At 41.0% G+C, this 19,061-nt stretch overlaps 1 protein-coding gene across 1 annotated transcript in view; it reads left to right on the plus strand.

Annotated features, from left to right (window-relative positions):
* The first annotated feature begins 237 nt into the window (after positions 1-237).
* The window catches only part of mgat4a (alpha-1,3-mannosyl-glycoprotein 4-beta-N-acetylglucosaminyltransferase A), a 28,349-nt gene continuing 9,525 nt past the window's right edge, over positions 238-19,061 (plus strand). Inside the window, exons 1-3 of the mRNA XM_041950392.1 lie at positions 238-772; positions 12,699-12,866; positions 13,526-13,666. Of these exons, the coding sequence (XP_041806326.1) occupies positions 679-772; positions 12,699-12,866; positions 13,526-13,666 (403 nt within the window). The 5' untranslated portion in view covers positions 238-678. The remainder of the gene's footprint in view (positions 773-12,698; positions 12,867-13,525; positions 13,667-19,061) is intronic.

Below are 19,061 nucleotides of genomic sequence, written 5' to 3' on the forward strand. Positions count from 1 at the left end.
CGTTCACGTAAAACTTACCTATGTGTGAATGACAAAACGGCAGCATTTTAACAGATTAAAAAAGGCAGAAATGTTACGTAGCTCGCGTCTGAAACGGGTAACGTCGGAGTGCTGGACTCGGTTAGTTAGCAACACACTGCTTTTATTTTTTTAAATTCATCTGTTGCCAGTTGAAGCGGAATCAACGTGATTTGAGGCGTTGCCTGTCGGCTACCGTCAGAGACCGAGCAGCCTATCCCAAAGGATCAGCCGTTACACAGTCGATATGCCTTCCACTTAGAACTTGTAGCTAATGGTTGGCTGTAAAAACATGGATTGTATCGGCAGCTAGCTCGTCCTATCTTAACCCACCATGTAACCTGTCTTGTCACGGAAGGCAGTTGACTCGTGACTGAACGCCGTAGGACGACACAGGAGGAGCCAGTTGCAGCCCTCCGAACAACGACGAGGGAAGACACATCGAGACTGAGAGGACATCCGAGTACTCCCTTCCCAGCGCAGGAGTCCGTGTTCACAGCCCTGTTAACCAGTTTCTTTTTTTTTTTAACCGCTTGACGCCCCCATATGCCTGCGCCCACGGCAGTCTCAACAGCCTGAGGGCAGCGCGAGGAGGGAGGGAGGCAACGGCAGCTCCGGGGTCCCCGACACTCAGCCGAGGCGAGGCATCGCTGAAATGAGATGAGGCTCAGAAATGGAACTGTGGCCACTGCAATTATTTTCTTCACGTCTTTCCTCAGCCTGTCCTGGTACACAGCGTGGCAGAATGGCAAAGGTAAGCTCAACTGTTCTGTCGCCGGCTCTGAGACAGAGCGACTGTTGTAAAGGCCTGGTTAACAAACTGGCGGTCATCAGACTGACGCGGGTCCAGCAGCATGTCGTAGGACGGCAGGTGTTGCTGTCTGCTTTGGACCCATCCTGTTTTTACCCAGTCACGGTGCATTGATATTAACATGCAGCGTGCCATTCCATACGTTCTCGTGGTGCAGCGTGCATTATACAAGGGGTACCAGGTGTAATAATTGGTCTTTCTTAAGTCGTTCGTGTGCATTGCTTCCAGGTATTACTATTCCCACTGACCTATGCGTTTTCACAGTTTCACAGCATGGCAGATCTGTACTCAGTCATCATCTCCACGCTGTTCTGTTTCCATCAAACGCCGATCAGTTAGGGATAATTGAGCATGTGCCCAAGGTTTAAATCACCAGGCAGCACAGTCTGCAGCACTTCCTGATTATCACACCGTTCAATGCCATTTCCCTTCCTGTGGACACAGTGAGGGCTTTCACCTGAATGTTAACCATATTTTTACATGCCCTGTCAAACATCTGGGCTCAGGCTTATTAAGCAAGTGCTGTGCTTCACTAGTATGCAAGGGCTGAGTGCTTACTTGCCAGGGTTAACCCAATCCATTTGGGGAGGGTTGTGGGCCTTAGTGAGTTATTATCAGCAGAGTGTAAATAATTGCAGCCTTTAGATAAATTCCAAGCCAAGGGTTCATGTTGTGATTACTGTGGAGCTTATCAGCATGATGAAATATTTTCCTTTAAATGGAGTCCAGTGAGTGCCACCACTAGAGCAAGCTAAGACTGGTCCATGACTTGATGAAAGTGCCAGGGTGATAATAGCAAAGGTCAAGTGTTGATGACCTCTACGCTGTCTGATGGACCTGTTGATAAAGTCTGTAGTCAGAACAGGGATATTGAGTGTGAATCCTTGTGTTCAATTTCACACAATTATTATAAAACCTGATAAAATTGGCTAGTGTTTTTCTATAAGCTGGAAACAAGTGCCCTTATTTTTACCTCACAGTTGTCCCTTCAGTTAATACTATCGGCATATGTCAAATGTTCAACTTTCGAAGCATTGAAACAGGCAAAAATCTGATGCTTTCTTTATTGTACCCCCCCCCTGTGTTCTGTCTAGGCATGTTCCCAATGACTAATTTCCTTGATGTTCATACGGAAGGTTAAACTTAAACTAGTCTACTAGTCTAGAAGTAAGAAAACACCTAGAAAACAGTTATATATGAGCACAATTTAATCTGTAAGGTTTAACATTGGCCGAAAAATATATCTTATATTATGAGAGCCATTTGAAACCATTAATTGTATTCTTCAATAACCAATTAATATTTTAAATGCTGCTGAAATGTGTGACACTTTGCACTATATATTATGAACTCTGCACGTCATCCTATAATTTAAACGTGTACTTTTAGAAAATAGTAAGTTTGATAAAGAAACTATCCACTGATACAGTAAAGCTGTAAATCCTACATAACAACACAACTCACAACACAGCAGAAGTTTCCTTGGGATTCTAAAAATTAGCAAGTGGTAACGGGCAAACAGTAGGAGGCTTATAGACACTATCTCCAAACTGAAACTACCATTGTTAGCTAATTTTCAGACACCAATATGGTTGACATATTTGTCAGTTTTAGAGAAGCATAGTGGTGGACTTGCAGCATTTTTGTATTTTCTTGGTTTGTCTGTATATGCAACAGGTTTTTTTTGTGTCATGTAGGTGTTAACAAATTAGAGAATGTACCTCTTAATTTAATAGCGTTTTGCTTATTTGCAGTATTTCTTTCCTATATGCTGCCTATGTGTTGTCAAATGTATGCTTTTTATTTGTTATGTTGTGACTATTTGCTTGGGTTCTATTAAGCTGCAGTGCATTAGGAAACGTAAGGTAGTATTGAAAACTGCAAACCAATTTGTTTAATCTGTTCATATCAGAGTGGACTACAAAATGTGTCAAATGTTCATGTTCAGGGGGTAAACGAGAGTGCGAGCTGTAATGAAGATCCCTTTTTGGCCTTGTAGTGAAAGCTGGAGTATTGATTTACACCATAAACTCTGGGCAGCATTAGCTTATGTGAAGGCCGCTGACACAAATAGCTCTGTCTTTGCTGAAAAGTTGTAATCTTTGTGCACAACGCTGGGCTGTTGTCTTTCTCTTTCTGACTGAGATCAAAGGGATGCAGTTAATTCCTGACACTAAACACATCTTTCAAAGGTCTCAAATAAAAGTCTGGTGTTCTCACATGCACACTTACATACTTGCAGAAAAGAATTTTGTGACTTTAGATGCCTGAAGCTGAATATACTAAATATAATATTTCAGTATGTCAATCCCAGGGTACATACAACTGATTGTATTGCCTTCAAGTGTAGGCTTTACCTGCATCAACCAGATCACAGGCTTTATTCTTGTACTTTACCTTGTATTGCACTGCCTCCTTGCTTCTCTGCGTTTGTGTTGTTTCTTATCTCAACATGAGATGTTCTAATGCAGCTTTTCTGTCTTTTCTTTTTTAACATACATGCCTCTTTGATGTCCCGTATCATCTCTCCCTGCAGTTATCGATGGTTTCTTCTCTTGATGCTGCCCAGCGTGGGCGTTTAGAGTGTACTTGGCTTCAGGCATTGAGTCATTCTGAAAATGAAAAATATTAAATCCTGTTCTGGTATTTGTACACAGAGAGCATATTTGTATGTAGGCTCATGACTGTGCTGTATAGTCAGTTATTGTAGTCAGTAAGACACAGTTAGTGGTTTTTTGGGTGGAGAGGTAATGTTAGGCAATTTTTTTATTTTATTTATTTGTTTATTTTCCCCTAACCCATTGCTTCCGACATCCTGTCTTGTTCCTGGTCACTTGACTGCTGTGTATGAGAGCTGTGCCAGTCAGCTGTCCAAACACTCCATGTTGAATGACTCTCCAGAATGTGTACTTCTCTGTTGGAGTCTACCCCATCCCCTTGTAAGAGACTGCGCTCTGGTATCTCTGTTGTTATATCGGAAATAGATCTTAACAAGACTGACTAGCAAGATAAATATGAATAATATTGTTGTGGTTTGTGACAGCGGTGAGAAAAAAAGTTGATGTAGCATGTAGTGTTATACACTGGTACACTAGTATTAGTGTTTTAAATGGACTGGCGCTCTAAATGCATTTGCTCAAAATGAGAAAGTTGCCATTTGTTTCTTTCAGTAGTTTGTCACTTGATGACCTTTCTTGTTTGTGTTTACCACACTAATAATAGTAGAGTGTGCTTGTGGTGCACAACTGGGCCTTCGCTAAACTCCTCCTTCAAATAGCAACTATCCAATCCTAGCTTAGTGACTGTAACTAGGCAGCAGCAGGCCTGTCAAACTTTGCATTTCTCTACATGTTCATGTGTATTATGTTTTTTGTGCTATTAAAGGAGAAGCAAGCTCTGTTCTGGTATTAGGATCCAGTTTGAATTTTCAATTATTGTTAAGTTATAGGAATGATGTGTTGCAGATGTTTTTCCCTGTCATGTACTTGTTTTTATTTTGATATTTGCTATAGTTGTGAGCACTCTATTGATACTTGCTCAGTGATTTCCAGCCCTAGCTTGAGACAACTCTGAGGTGTTTATGGCTTCAGCACATCTGCTGAGACTGTCACCAAGCACATAGCACTCTTCCTCCCTGTAAATGTAATTTCCTGCTTGCCTTCCTTGAACCCATGTGTTCCCCTTCCTCTGTGTTTTAAGGCATGGTTTTCTTCAATCATCACATCAAACACAATGGGCCAGAAATAGCACAAGTGATTGCAGTAACAGAGGTAAATGAGCAGACAGATACAGAGGGTGGTAGGCCAGATACAGAGGACATGCTTGAACATTGTGTTTTTTCATTTGTAGTGTCTGGTTATATGTATTTGTGTGTACATTTAGTTTGTGTGCGGTGCACTTTGGGGTAGGGCAGTCTGCCAGAGAAATCCTAAGTGGCCTAGAAGGAGGAAGATAGTAGAAAGGCCAAATCTTAAAAAAGAGAGGATGAGAAGAGCCTGAGGTGGGCAGTATGATGGAGAGAATGGATGAGAGTGCTGACAAGGCAGTGAGACAGTGGGATTAGTTTTTCTTTTTTTTTTTTCTGTGTTTCGTACCCACACATTCATACCCACACTCTGTCTAAACAGGAGCAAGCGTCATCATCTGTTGGTGAATTAACAATCACTGTTTCCCTCCCCGTGCTTCTGTTCACTTCCTGTATCCCACATTGTTATTCATTCATTCATGCACGTTCTTTCCCGGCAGAATTCCCCGACGGCACACAATTTCTCCTCAGTGTCAGGGAGGAGAGACAGCGACTGTTGGCCTCTAACCGTACTCTGTTGATTAATCTGTGGCATAAGCTTTCTGTATATACAAGGAGCTGTTTGTACACATTTTGTCTGTGTGGATGTGGTTGTGCATACCTACAAGCATTTTGAGAGCTGTGCTCAAGTTGATCCCAGATCCAGAATCGTGGAGTCTACATGTTGAGGGCCAGATATACTTCACAGGAATTCACCTAGTCTGGGCTGCACACAGATGCTCCACACAGGCCCTCACTGAAATGGGGAGATGACGAAATTTTCATCACATAAATCCCGGTGGCCACTCCGATGTGGAAAATATATTTTAGTTTAAAGGCACATTTCCCCCGATTTCTTACAGGTGCTACTGAACACATGCTAACCGCAGCTATCGACCACCTTTACACGTTGCATTAAAATGCATTTTTCGGTGATGGGACTGCAATCGGAAAGGGCTTGACTAAAGTCATCGAAAATTTGACGCTGCATATGTAGGTTTCACACCCAGTCTTCGTCCGTGAAGGTCCCCATCACTTTCCTCTCCCACCAGATGGTCCACTGGACAATGCTGGCGCTGACCAAAGCTGCAATAAAAGCAGCTGCATAAAACAGCATTGTACTCTGCTTTCGTTTTCGGCATTCCAGTTGTCAAAGACAGCTTCTTCCCACACTTCCCAAAGCTATCAGAAGTCTATACAATACTTTAGCTTCATCTTTTTTTTTTTGGACTCATGCAAAGGAGAGGAGGGTGTAAGAAGGAAGATGGACAGAACTGTGGACACTGGAGACGCATATTATATATTATTTACAAACCAGGTGGAAATATAATCAGGTTAAATCACATCTAGACACAATTTGGATATGAAGTGCATATTAGTGCAAGGTGTAAACAGGGTCAATGTTATTGATTGTCAGGTTGTATGTTCCCATACATATTTGTTTAACTATGTTAAACTTAGTCAATAAATATCATTAGATATCATTTAAACATGTTTTTGATAAATTCTGAAAATAGTTATGGCTTTACTGTTTTGCTTATAAAATGACAGAATGTAGTGAAAGCAGACTTTTGAAAAATAAAAACGAAATCGGGAAAAAATTCAATTGGATTTCCTGGATATGATTAAACATTTAATTGGTTAACATCCCTAAAGTGGCGTTTTTCCTTAGCCCTGGCTTATCATAGTCTGACATGCCCAAGTGGAGCTAGAGGAGTGGAAGTAAGCAGAGCAGGGCCATAGTCTCGGCTCAGTGCCGCCAGACAGCATGCTCTGCCACAAAAAAACAGCAGGCTGCAGGAGCTTATCATGACTTGCAGCACGATAGAGGAAGAAGTGGGTGGAGGTCAGTAGAAACAATGAGCCCATGGTGAGGAAGCAAAATTGGGAATCTGGGCTGGAAAGTTGCCAAGGGGGCAAATGCGAGTCTTTCCTCTTTTGATACTGCTTTACTTTTTGACCCCCACAACCTGTTCACAAAGGGTTGTGGGGTTCTGCAAAGACAAATAGAATGGAATAAAGGTGTGCATTTTCTCTTTCTGCAAACTACATGGAACCGTTGAGGGAGTATCACTCGCCTACTCATGGATCGATTTGCACTTCTCTTCAGGGAAATACCACCAAAAATCAATACTACTACTTTGTGCGTGAGCAGTATTATATGTGTGTTGGTTTGATTATTTTTCTGGGTGAAGATAAGTATTGCATGATTTCCACCTGGTGAGATTTTAAACCAAAATTAAAAAAAAAATGTTTTACTATTTTCACTTAAAAGTAATCCTTTTGGCCCAATGGTTATCAGTCATAGTACAGTGTGATTCTTCATTTGACTGTGGCAATAAAGAAATAGTCATACTTATGTCTATTTAAGTCCATAAGTCACGTTAGATTAATGTGAGTGTTAAATTTGTGAGAGTTGCTAATTTTACAGTATAACTTGAATAAAAGCTGAAGTGCTTTTGAGGTAAATTGGATTTCTGTCAGTACACAGAGACAGTCTGCTGAGATCGAAATGAGGAAAAAATGTTCATTTGATAAATGGGGCTTCTGGCAAGCTGCCAGATTCTCCATTTTTAAACAGTGTCAATGAAAGTGTGTGGCTATGTATACAAACAAACTGGTATGAGTGACATTTTCAAGAAAACTGAATTTTCTGTAAATGGTGGATTTCTCAGATATCCACTTTTCAGCAGCCGAACAAGTGGACGAGTAGTGGTATACAGTGATAACACTTATTTTTTCTTTATTTTTTTTTTTTTTGTATAGTGGGTTAACTGACCCCTTTAAACACAATTTCCTTTGAACAGCTGGTGTTCATTCATCTGTACTTCTCATAAAAATTAGCTGTGCCAGTATTTCAAGAATTAGAGAATTAATCTCCAGTTTTTGTGTTACCATTAAGGAATAGAAAATGGTGCTTATTATTTCATCAAGATTTTAAGGTGACCAAGAACAAATACCTTCAAAACATATAGGTGAGGTTTGATTTGTTTTTCCCTTTAGAAACTAAATGTGTTCAATACAGTAGACAAGGGATCAGCAAAACTGTCAAAGGACATTTTTTGAGCATAGCTCATTGGCTAGCACATACTGCATACATGAATGTCCTGTTAGTCTGTTTGGACATTATTTCTGCTTTATTGGAAGTTGTGTATTTTAAAGTGAAAATGTGCCGGAAAAGTGAAACTTTGCTCCAACAAGGACATCTGCATATTATGTACTGCAACTCTCTCACTCATGCAAACATAAACTGCTCAAGTCCCTTATCAGCACTCTTGAACCCGCAGTCAGCAGCATGCATCAGCAAGGGAGAGCGAGGTCAAGGACAAGATCACTGTGAGGGCTTTTGATGAGCTAATAGATTGACTGATAAAACTCTTAACACGCTGGTGAGTTCAGGGGTGGATTTCTGTGAAGTATTTCTCAGCACTAAGATCATCCTCGTCCGCTCTCAAACTGTGAAGTACAGAAGACGTCGGCAGTTTGAAGATCTGTATAGCCAAGCTTATGCTGTGTGTCTCTACGCTCTCTCTCTGACATACAGTCTTCAGATGTCTTTGATGAAGTCAAAGTGAGGAAGCACAGTGTCACAACAGGCACAACAAGCATGTTGTAACTGTGAATGGATAAGTACCTGTAAAACATTGTTTACAAAGGAGGGCTTTGAGTTTTCAAATGAGAGATGAGATGAGCTACGTGGTTAATGTAACTCCTCTGATTTTGTTTTTTTTACAGCCTACAGTCAAGGGTCTTGCAGTGTCTTAAAGAAGTCTGCAGAGACATCTGTTCTAAATTGAAACATCAGCTTAAAACGGATACAATCATTACATTCAAGCTCAACTGTATGTCTGGAGGCAGTTAACTTTTTTTAGTTACTGAACTCAGCACAAAATTTAGCTGCACAGTTTTGCTGTAAAGTTGCAGTACACGCGTGGATAACTGCTACGGTGGCATACAAAAGTTTGGGTACCCCGGGTCAAAATTTCTGTTCCTGATGACCTGATTAGCAAATGGCATTAAGTTAAAGATGACACATTTCAAGTGAAATTACGTTATTATTTCCATCTTTTGCAGTTTTAAAATAACAAAAATGGAGAAGAGCCTGAAGCAAAAGTTTGGGCATCCTTCTTAGTAACCCCCCCTTTGGCAAGTATCACTTGTAAAGCTTGTAAAGGCTTTTTGTAGCCAGCAAGAGTCTTTCTGTTCTTGTGTGAGGGATATTTTACCATTCTTCCTCGCAAAAGGCTTCTAGTTCTGCGAGATTCTTGGACTGTCTGGCATTCACTGCTAGTTTGAAGTTAATCCACATGTTTTTGATGATGTTTAGGTGAGGGGGCTGTGAGGGCCATGGCAAAACCTTCAACTTGTGCTTCTTGAGATAGTCCATTGTGGATTTTGATGTGAATTATAAACACTGTGATGTTTGTTTCCTGGTTTTGCTCGTATTTGATGGAACTCATTCTTCCCTCTAACAGTGAAATGTTCCCAGTGCCACTTGCTGCAACACAAACCACAAACATTATCGATCCACCCAGGCGTTTAATAGTTTTAACCGAGGTCATCTTTTCATGAAATTCTGCACCCTTTTTTCGGTCCACATGACTTGTTTCCAGAATGATTTTTTTTGTTAACTTCTGGCATTAAATTTTGTGGTGAGGACATGGAACAGTGCTCCACCACTCCAGAAATGCTGATTGTTGGGACAAGGTTTGAGGACTTATAGGATTTCTGAAGCTTTGAAATTTGCATCACCTGGCCTTCCCTTGTGATCAAGCCATAATCCGAACAAGCTGATTAAGGTCAGAGACCTTTGTAAAAGTTATCTGAGAGCTGAAATCTCTTGGGGTCCCCAAACGTTTGTATGGTGCTCTTTTCCTTTTTTCACTCTAAAATTGTACAAATCAGAAATGTACTAATCTTGCCTAAAATGTTGAAGAGAATGTCTCATCTTTAACTTTATGCCTTTTGGAGATAAGCCCATCGTCTTCTCACTTATCTATTCCCAATAACATTAATGCAACATAAAAAGAAATGGAATTTTTTTTTGTCATATATGCCAAGTCGCTATTTATTAATTTGCCTCCATTTACCACTTTTTTTTCCTGATTTATTCGCTTGGAGCATCAGAACAGAACTTTTAGTAGAAGAGAATTAACACATTGACTTCAAATTTGCTGCATGAAAGACTTTATAAGGAATGGCAATATCTCCTTTTTTGTCAGACGTGCATGTCTGCACAGTTGCCTGTGAGTGACTCTGAGGCCTTCAGTCTGTTTGCTTTAAAGGCTAGTTGTTGAACATCCATCCACTCCCTACTCCTCCCATTCCTGTCTCGTTAATAAATCAAATAAACTAAGCAAACGAATCAAGATGACACGTCAAGGCAAAATATCACAGGGGAGGAGACCACTGGGTAAATAGAAACCAGGAGCGAAAGGAGGAGGGAAAAGACAAAGGTGTATGCCGGGATGGAAGTGCAGATAGTTTACAAAATTAGACAAATTTAGGATACATCGAACAAACATTGACCTGTGAAAAGTGGTATGAAATTAGAAGGAAGGGATGAGACGTGTTAAGAAACGAGGTTGGATGTGAGGAAGGAGAGAGGTTGTCACGCTCAGGGGCAGAGCGTAGCCACTTAGCCCTTCCCCCACCACTCAGGGTTCCAGAGAGCAGAAAAGAATAATGAGATTGAATGGATGTGCTCCAGACCTCAGGTAGGTCTAATTGTTTAATGCATTTTGTGTTCCCATTCAGCCATCCATGTATACCGGTAGAGCAGCTTCATCAATCACCCTATTACTCAAATTTTATGTTGATACCACTTGATCTGTATTATAGGGAGTGACATTTAACTGAAATGTCAAGGGACTTGTGTGAACCCTGCCCAGCATATTTTGGCACTGACACACTGCTCAGGTAATTACAGGAGGCACTCTCTTGAAAGAGAATGTGATATTAAGCAATACGAAAGCCTACACTTTCGCCACCTAATACATCTGTGTGCAGGCGATGTATAGCTAAATAGAAACCCTAGCCACTTCTTGTTTCTGCTCCTGCCGCGCTCTATGTGTCTTTGTTTCTTTGCACGGCGTGATTACAGGTGTGGTTTCAACTGGAGTCTGACAATCAAAGGACTGATGTGAAGATGAAAGTCTGTTTTATTTTGAAGCTGCCCTTTTCATGAGGTTTGGGCCAAATGACAGCATCTGCCTGTATGTCTTGGAGATCAACATTCAGGTGGAACAACATGGTTCTGTGTGGAAAGCAGCCAGGGCAGAGTGGATGGACAATAGCTCAGTCAGAGAGAGAGTGATGGAGAGGGGAAGATAAAGGGAGGCTGGGTTTTGTTATGGCGGAGGGCTCACCGAAAGGGCACTATAAATCTACCCGCAGAGGAAGATCAGAGACTGGCCAAACTCAAAACCCCACCTAACACACAGATACACACCAGAGACGTTCTTTCTTGTAACCTCATGAAATTCGGAACAAAGTAAAGTCATTGCTAATAATTTCCAGATTCACTATGAACTTGCTGACCATAGCTTACTTCCCTTCTCATGGAATTTCATAGCCTCTTCTTTAGAACTTGTACACCTGCTGCAAAACTTCTGTTTCCTCATAAGAGCTCACCGAGGACAGGTTCTGTCTCTAAACCTCAAAAGTAATTTCCAGGAAAACATGCAGCTGGTATTGCCAATAAACTGCTGCTCCTGAGTGCTGTATCATTGTTGATAGCATTAACTGGCTGCAGTAGTTCAGAGATATGAAAAGCAGGTTTGTGCCAAGTCAATCCTAGTACAGCCTTTTAATAATTTGTATTGCACTTTATATAACAGACTGAAATATGCACATACAAATATATAATATAGTATTGTGTACACTCTTACATACATACATGAATACATACATATTTAGGTACACATACACTCATTCAAATACATGTGCTTGACACAGAGACAAAAATTGAAGCACACAATCAAAATGAACAAAAATAAAGACAAACAGAGTATTTATTAAAAAAAACAGCTACAACTAACCTTTAGAGATGAGGTTTCACCAGCCGTTTAAAACAAACCACAGGTTCAGTAGATCTGGTGGAATGGGGAAGACTGTTCCATAGTTATGGAGCTCCAACTGCAAAAGCACGTTCAACTCTGGATTTACAATAGGAATGGAACAGAAATCCTGGCTGGGAAGGGGTAGCTCTCTTCCTTCTCTCAGCAGAGCCTTGAACTACTCTCCAGATTCAGTAGAGTGTTTGGAACCACATGAATGTGAGGGCTGAAAAAGCACACTCATTGCTCAGTTAACATTAGATAATTTAGCTCAGTTAGAGTGTAGACCAAAGAAAAAATGTAACCCTTGTTCGGGATATTTAGAGCAACAAGTGATTAGCTTTTGGTGCAGATTCAAGAGGAGGAATTTTTAAATTCACCATTATGAAAAAGACCATGTTTGAACATATCCAATTCTCAACAACTATTATCTTTACTTGAAACAAACAATCTGGTACACATGAATATGACCAGTTTTTTGATGCAGATTGAAATTCTCTCAACATTTTCTCTTATTGAAAGAGCTGAAGTGAGTTCTAGAATTTGGTTTGTGTCACTCCACTGGTTTTTATACCTTCCATTGGTATTTTTTGATATGACTAATGAAGTCTTTACCGCCCTTCGTTTTAGTTGTGATGTTCTGTCTTAGCCTATGATAGTGAAATATTAGCTGTAAATTATTGCTTAGATAAAGTGGTGAAATATAATGTAATATAATAAAATATAACATCTAATATAATATCATGTAATCTCAGTCAAATGTCTAAAGTCCCTGCCACGCTGATAGATTTGCACTCTTCCTGGTATTACATTTTTATGAGTGTTGGGTCTGCCTGGTGGTTGCCCAAGTCTGTTAAGATGTTTCCACTTCCTGGCCGAATCTTACTCTTTCTGGAGCCAACAGTGGTCCTTTATTAGACCACTGTTTGTTTGTTTTTTCGTTCTTCCCCCAATTACTGGGACTTAACACAGTGCAAGTTGTCACCTGCTAATGCACCCTTTTTTTCTATTCTATTTTTTCTTATAGAGAAGCTGATAGCTTACCAGAGGGAGTTCCATGCCTTGAAAGAGCGCCTTCGTGTGGCAGAGCACAGGACGCTGCAGCGCTCGTCCGAGCTCAACAACATTCTTGAGCAGTTCAGACGCGCCATCGCCGAGACCAACAGCAGCAAAGATGCCCTCACAAACTTCTCCGGTAACTGACACATAGATGCAAACACGTACAAAGACTCATTAACTGTGCTTTGATGGACATGAAAAAACATGAAATGTTTTCAGTCATTTGTCCAGAACAGATGTCGATGTGTAATTTTCATCTAATCGAGCGTTCCTCACTTGCATTGGCTCTGCATCGTCTGTTGAATAGGTTCAAATCCAAAACATGCAGTGCTCCGAGATAAAACGAATGCTTTTTACTTTTTTGTCTACTTTTTACATTTCTAGCCATTAGAAAAACTAATGTCTCACATGTGCATATTGTTCTGTCTTTTTCTCGAGTTGCAAAGCTATGACGTCACAAAAATATAGTTGCAAAGATGGTCTGGTAACAACATTAATTATGATGTTGTGGGAACAACACCAACACAGTGGTATCATTATGTACACCATGCAGTATGGAGTAAGTCATAAGCATAGACAGGGTCTTGCAGCCAGGGAGTTTTGTACTGTAAGTAAGTCAGTGTATACTTAAATATTTAAGGCTGTAATTCTGTAGTTAAAGCATCAGTGTTCTACCAGAGCACTTTAATGTTAACAGGTGATGCTTTAAAAGTCAGCATAATTTCGTTCCTGTCATCTTTTGATGAAACTGAGAAGAGCACTCCACTTAACTGGTTTCTCTGTGCCTGCTGTCAGATGAGACGCAGAAATTACTGAAGGAGCTCGCAAATAGGAAACCTCTCCAGGTGCCAAATATCTACCACCACCTGCCTCACCTTCTCAACAATGAGGGCAGCCTGCACCCTGCCGTGCAGGTCGGTCTCGGCCGCACAGGAGGTGAGCGATTGCAACACACTGCAGATTCAGAACAAGAGTAACTTCCCTGATTGCTGAGGTGGTTTTCTTCATTGGAATATGCCTGCTCGCCCTACATAAACACCATAAAATCTCGAAACATCTTCTTTGCACCAGGGAGAGAACAAGTCTCAACAAGTTTTCAGTTGTTGATCAGTTCACAACAAGTATCCCCTTGGGATTGAGCTTTGCATTAGGATCATTCTGAAGAACATGCAGAGTTGAAGATAATTACAGTGTATGTACAATATAATTCCCTATTTACTTTACACATTGTATTATCCTACCTCTTAGATTAATCGGAGAGGGATTTCCTGTCAAATCTCTATCCCACTTTGTTTTCTGACATGTATTTACACTTGTGTGTTCAACTGCTTTTCTGTTGTCCTTTCTTCTTTCATCCATTGAACCTGAGGGGTATAAACTGTAACACGAAAAGTGCTTTACAAAGAAAGTTTACGTTTGGAACATACTGAACATAAGATTACAAAATCATTAGATGTAGGCCACAATAAACCCAGTGTGTAATTTTTCTCTTGATAGTTTTCTACAGTAAAGATGCTGTAAAACTACGTTTTGTACAAAGCTCACAAAGTGCACACGTCCTGTCAAAGCTGCTGTCATTAGCCTTCCCTTTTGTATGGATTTTTTTTCCCTGTTTCACTCTGTCCTATTAGCTCCTGTTCTGCTCATATATTCAGCAACTCTATTTTTATTTTTAAAAATGTCTTCCTCTCACCTCTCAAGCAACAGCATACAGCATGTGACCTCTGCTATATCAAGTTCTCTTTAAGAGGATCACTTCTCCGGGACAGGCGAGTGTGATAGGTGGAGTGAATTTGGGGAGCAAGTTTATGGGCTGAACAGCTCAAGTGGTGTTTCCACATTCCTAATGACAATGGCTGAGGGGAAGAACAGAGGCCCTAGACAAATTAGAGGAAAGGAAGGAGGGAGCAGCCTGGAATAAATAGGAGTTTCTTGTCCCTGGTCCATAGCCTGTTTTGATCAGTGAGTACAAGGTTTTCCCACAGGAAAAAGAAAAAAAGCTTCGCCTATCATTGCTGTCTCTTAGTCATTGCCAGTCTGTCTGTGTTTATGGTGGGAAGGTATCTGTTACGCGCAAACAAGGTTTTAAGACTCTTTTTGGCTTTCTCTTGGAAATTCTAGAGAAAATGCGTAGCTACTGATAATGCAGTTTGTAGCTGCCTACTGCTTTGTTCTCACCAGCTTCCCACCCTAACACACTATGAGTTGTGTTGACTGGAATGCCCTACCAAGCTGGTACTGCTCCTGGGAAGTGATGGCAGATCTTGTTGTAGGTGGATTGCGGAGACACCTGACTTCCTCAGAAAAGTTTTGCCTCTGTACCACCGGTGCATTCCCACAAAACATACATGACCCAATAGTGCCTTGAACCTCTCCTTTTTCTATTCATTGTTTTTCTTCGTCTACGTCTTTGTCTTTCTTTCTTTTTTTTTTTTTTTACTTCCCCCCTTGTTTCTCTGCTGGTCTAAGCATATTTGACATTGGGATATTTATAGCTATGCAAATTAGGACGTCATCCCACTTTAAATTGAACAAGGATTATGGGAAGAAACAGTTCAGAGTACCTCTGAGACTGTAATGGTTGGTGTAGGGCCTGACTGAAGCCCTTTAAGACAGAAACCAACAAAAGGGCATTATTGTAAACACCGCCTGGCTTGCTCAAAACTCATATGGCCTTTGGCAAGCCACCAGCTTGCCAACTTGTGCCTTTTACACAAAGTCTGAACTTATTTTGTTGCCAAGCAACACCAGCAGTTGTTTACACTGACCCAACTATTAAACATGGCCCAGAGTCCAGTTGAAGACATCTTCCCCGCCTCCTTTTTCTCCCCAGTTTGGAATTCCTTCTACTCCATTCTTTGTTGGTGCTGACTCTTCTGTTGGCTTGAGGAGAGTGTGGACAGTCACACGTCTGCACTAATGCACATGCTGCCAGCTTGTTCTTTTGTCTTTATTGCAAAGCCCCAGTTCCCCACTGGAAGAGCATAACACATGTTGTGGTATTCTTTGCCTTTAGGCATGTGACACACACCTGACCTACCAGTCAGCTCAGGGAACATCTATGCTGGGTGTTCAGACTAAACTGGCATGCATCTACTCAACAGTGAAAGAGGCATGAGCTGTCCTAAGACTGACAGTTGGTTAGCTCGCTAACCCCTGGCAACAAGCTAAAACAATCCGCCTTTGTTGTGAACCTGTTCTACATAGCTAGATTATTTTGATTATTTTGCAACACCATCCTACAGGGTTACCCGGTTTCCCAGGTCCCAACCTCTCCGTACTGTTGTCCCGACTCCCACTCACTGTCTGCTAATTGGACAACCAGATTTTTGTTTTTTGTTGCTTCTTTCTTTATTGATGATTGTTATATTATTACTTTACTATTATATTTCTTGCTTCTGATATCATAGCCTGTTCAGCACAGGGTTCAACATGGCATAGAAACCTTTGATTCAGCTGATTACACATTCAGTCTGAATGGCAGAAGTTGTGAACTCAGTTCATTAATCAACACGATCTAATCAACAAGATCTAATCTGAGGCTAATTGCCTTCAGTGGCAACTCTGTAACTAACACATTCAAACACACCACACTCACTCACTCACTAAAAATCACAGTATGCGCCAAGGACCAGTCTTCATCCCACACGACTGACCTGTCCAGAACTTTGTATATCAAACCTCACCCTACGCACAGACATTTTTGGCTGCATCGGTAAACACAAGCCAAGGCTTTCAGCTGTCACTAAATTTCCATTGAATTTAAACCATGAAGGCAACGCTCTGTTTTGTTTCAGAGTGGGCTCTGATTGGCTGGCTGCATTGCTGCGATGCCACACTGAAGAAAAAAAAATTGGACATGGTTCTGCCCTCTAGATGAAAACAGTAACGCACGTCAGAGCAGCTGTGCATGACGCGTTTCACCTGCAAATGTCTGCAAATAGGGTAATGACCAGACCTGATGCCCTCATGTTGTTGATGTTGCAGTATAATTATCAGATTATACAAACACGAGTGGCCTCCCCATTCACCCAACACTTATAGGCTGTGAGGCTTGCACCGCTCATCGTGTTTTTTTTATGGAATATTGCGAATTTCTGAATTTCACTGGTGACAGCACTGCACACAAACAGTACAAATATAACAATTATAACAAGGAGTAGAATTACTGTGTCTGCAAAGGTCCCCTCTATACATGGTGTACTGGAAATTAGCACCTTAAGTGAGAGACAGAATAATGATGACAAAACTATGTCTTTGGCAATATTTAGTAAAAGGTTTTGAGAGTGATCAGACAGGGGGACTGACTATTAGACGAACAATGACAGACTAAGCAAGAGGTGTCAAAGCGGTCATGACCCGATCTGGTTTGGGCCAGTTTTGTGGTTAGGCGTCCAGGGCACAGCTAGGGTGCACCACTATGATAAGAAAAACTATATGACCGTATAAAGAGTGTTTGTACCATTAAAAGTGCATGATTGAAACTTGCTATAGTAAGTGAAATGGTAATTTTCCATCACACATGGCTGGTTAAATAACCCAATCCATATAATTGGTAGTAGGATATGCGATAGCTCTAACTGGTTATTGATGATAAGACTGTTTATCTTTACTAAGCCCCTCGTGTAATAGATTGAATTTATTGAACAAACCACTTAAATAACAAAATGCTATGAATGTGTGTGTAAGAGAGATTCTAGGTTTTCTACTAGCAAGCTTTGTTTAAAAGCGTACACACACACACACTCTCTCTCTCACACACACACACACACACACACACACACACACACACACACACACACATGCACGCAGTGTCCCTCAAGCTTTGTAAGACCTTGAAACCTTAAGACTTATTTTTAAAAGGTTCAGTTTTTCTCATTACAATAGAGCACCTACATTTCTCAGGATGCCTTTCATCCCCAGCAGCAACACCTCTTTCTCAGTGGAAAACATTGTTGGTATTTGCCTTGATAGAGAGGCAGTTGTGAAAAATTACTGATGCCTGAATTACCCCAAAGCATGATGTGATGTGATTTTCTTAAATTTCACCATACAAGATTTAAATTAGTTATTAAAAAAGGCTTCTTTTTTAATTGGTTAATGTAATAGAATACATAAACATACTGTATAGATACAAACAAAGGATGGCAAATATGCTATGGTTCCAAATAGGGAAAATAACAACATTTACTTGCTTCATTGAAGCAAACCATGAAGCGTAATTTTTTTGGAATTACAAACACATCTAAACACGACTGTTTTTATGTTCATAGCATGCCAAGTCAGTTCTTTTCACTGATGTGACACAGAAACGGACAGAAATGTAGATTGTTTTGCCTTTTTTCTCCCATGTTAGGAGATGAAAGGATGGCAGAGTGAAGCGGGCAGGCTGATCAAGGGACATGGGGAGGGGCAGTCTTGGAGTCGGTCCTGCTCACGCCGCACTCGCATGCATTATCACTCATTCACTGTCTGCCACCCTCCCTTATTCTGTCACTCTCTGTCTCTTTTCCTTCCTCCCACATTCTCCTTTCATCCTCGACCTACTTTCTTGGTGGTGGTGGGTGTCGCTATACGACACACAGCTCAGTGTGAGAAACACAAAGCAAAACTGGGACAGATTCTCCACGCTGCTCAGATCACTCTGGAGGACTGCGCCCTTTCTCAAGTCCAGCGTCCTGCTCACTCATTCTGCACCTCAAGTTTGTTTTGTGCCTCTGTTTTTGTCCCTTGTGCCCCCCACATCAGCTTAGCTAGCATGCTTCCCTGTTTTAAAATGTACACACACACACACATTTATACAACAGCTAGCCTTGTTGTGGCTCCTCTCTGGAAAAGGGTTTTATATTTAATGCAAAGCATTATGCAAAACTGCCTTCTTTAGATTGTGACCACAGGATTGATTTCAGTAGAGGGCAAATACTCTGTATACAGAGGAAGAAGAAACCTAAACATGGGAAAGAGAGCCACAGCTAATGGGCAATTTCATGCTGACTGTCCTGACATCTTTTCCTTAGCATGAGGAAAACACTGATCCAGTGTCAGATATCCAGCCTGACAACTCGTTCATCCTCACATTGTGTGCTTGCTGTATTCTTTCCACTCTCTCATTCCCTCACTCTGTCTTTCCCTAGTGAACATGATCCTTGTTTCCTCGTGAGTGAAATGAACTGCTTTTATGTCTGTAAGAGAGTCTGTTTTTGTTTTTTTTTTCCCCTCTGGTATACTTTTCAGGCAATCTCGCCGTACTAAAGAAGAGGCCGACTGTTTAGCAGCAACCACTCGAGGCCTCGTACAATAGGAGCAATAAGGAGATGACAATAGCCTCTCT

This window comes from Chelmon rostratus, chromosome 13, assembly GCF_017976325.1.
Source record: "Chelmon rostratus isolate fCheRos1 chromosome 13, fCheRos1.pri, whole genome shotgun sequence".
Classification (NCBI taxonomy): Eukaryota; Metazoa; Chordata; class Actinopteri; order Chaetodontiformes; family Chaetodontidae; genus Chelmon; species Chelmon rostratus.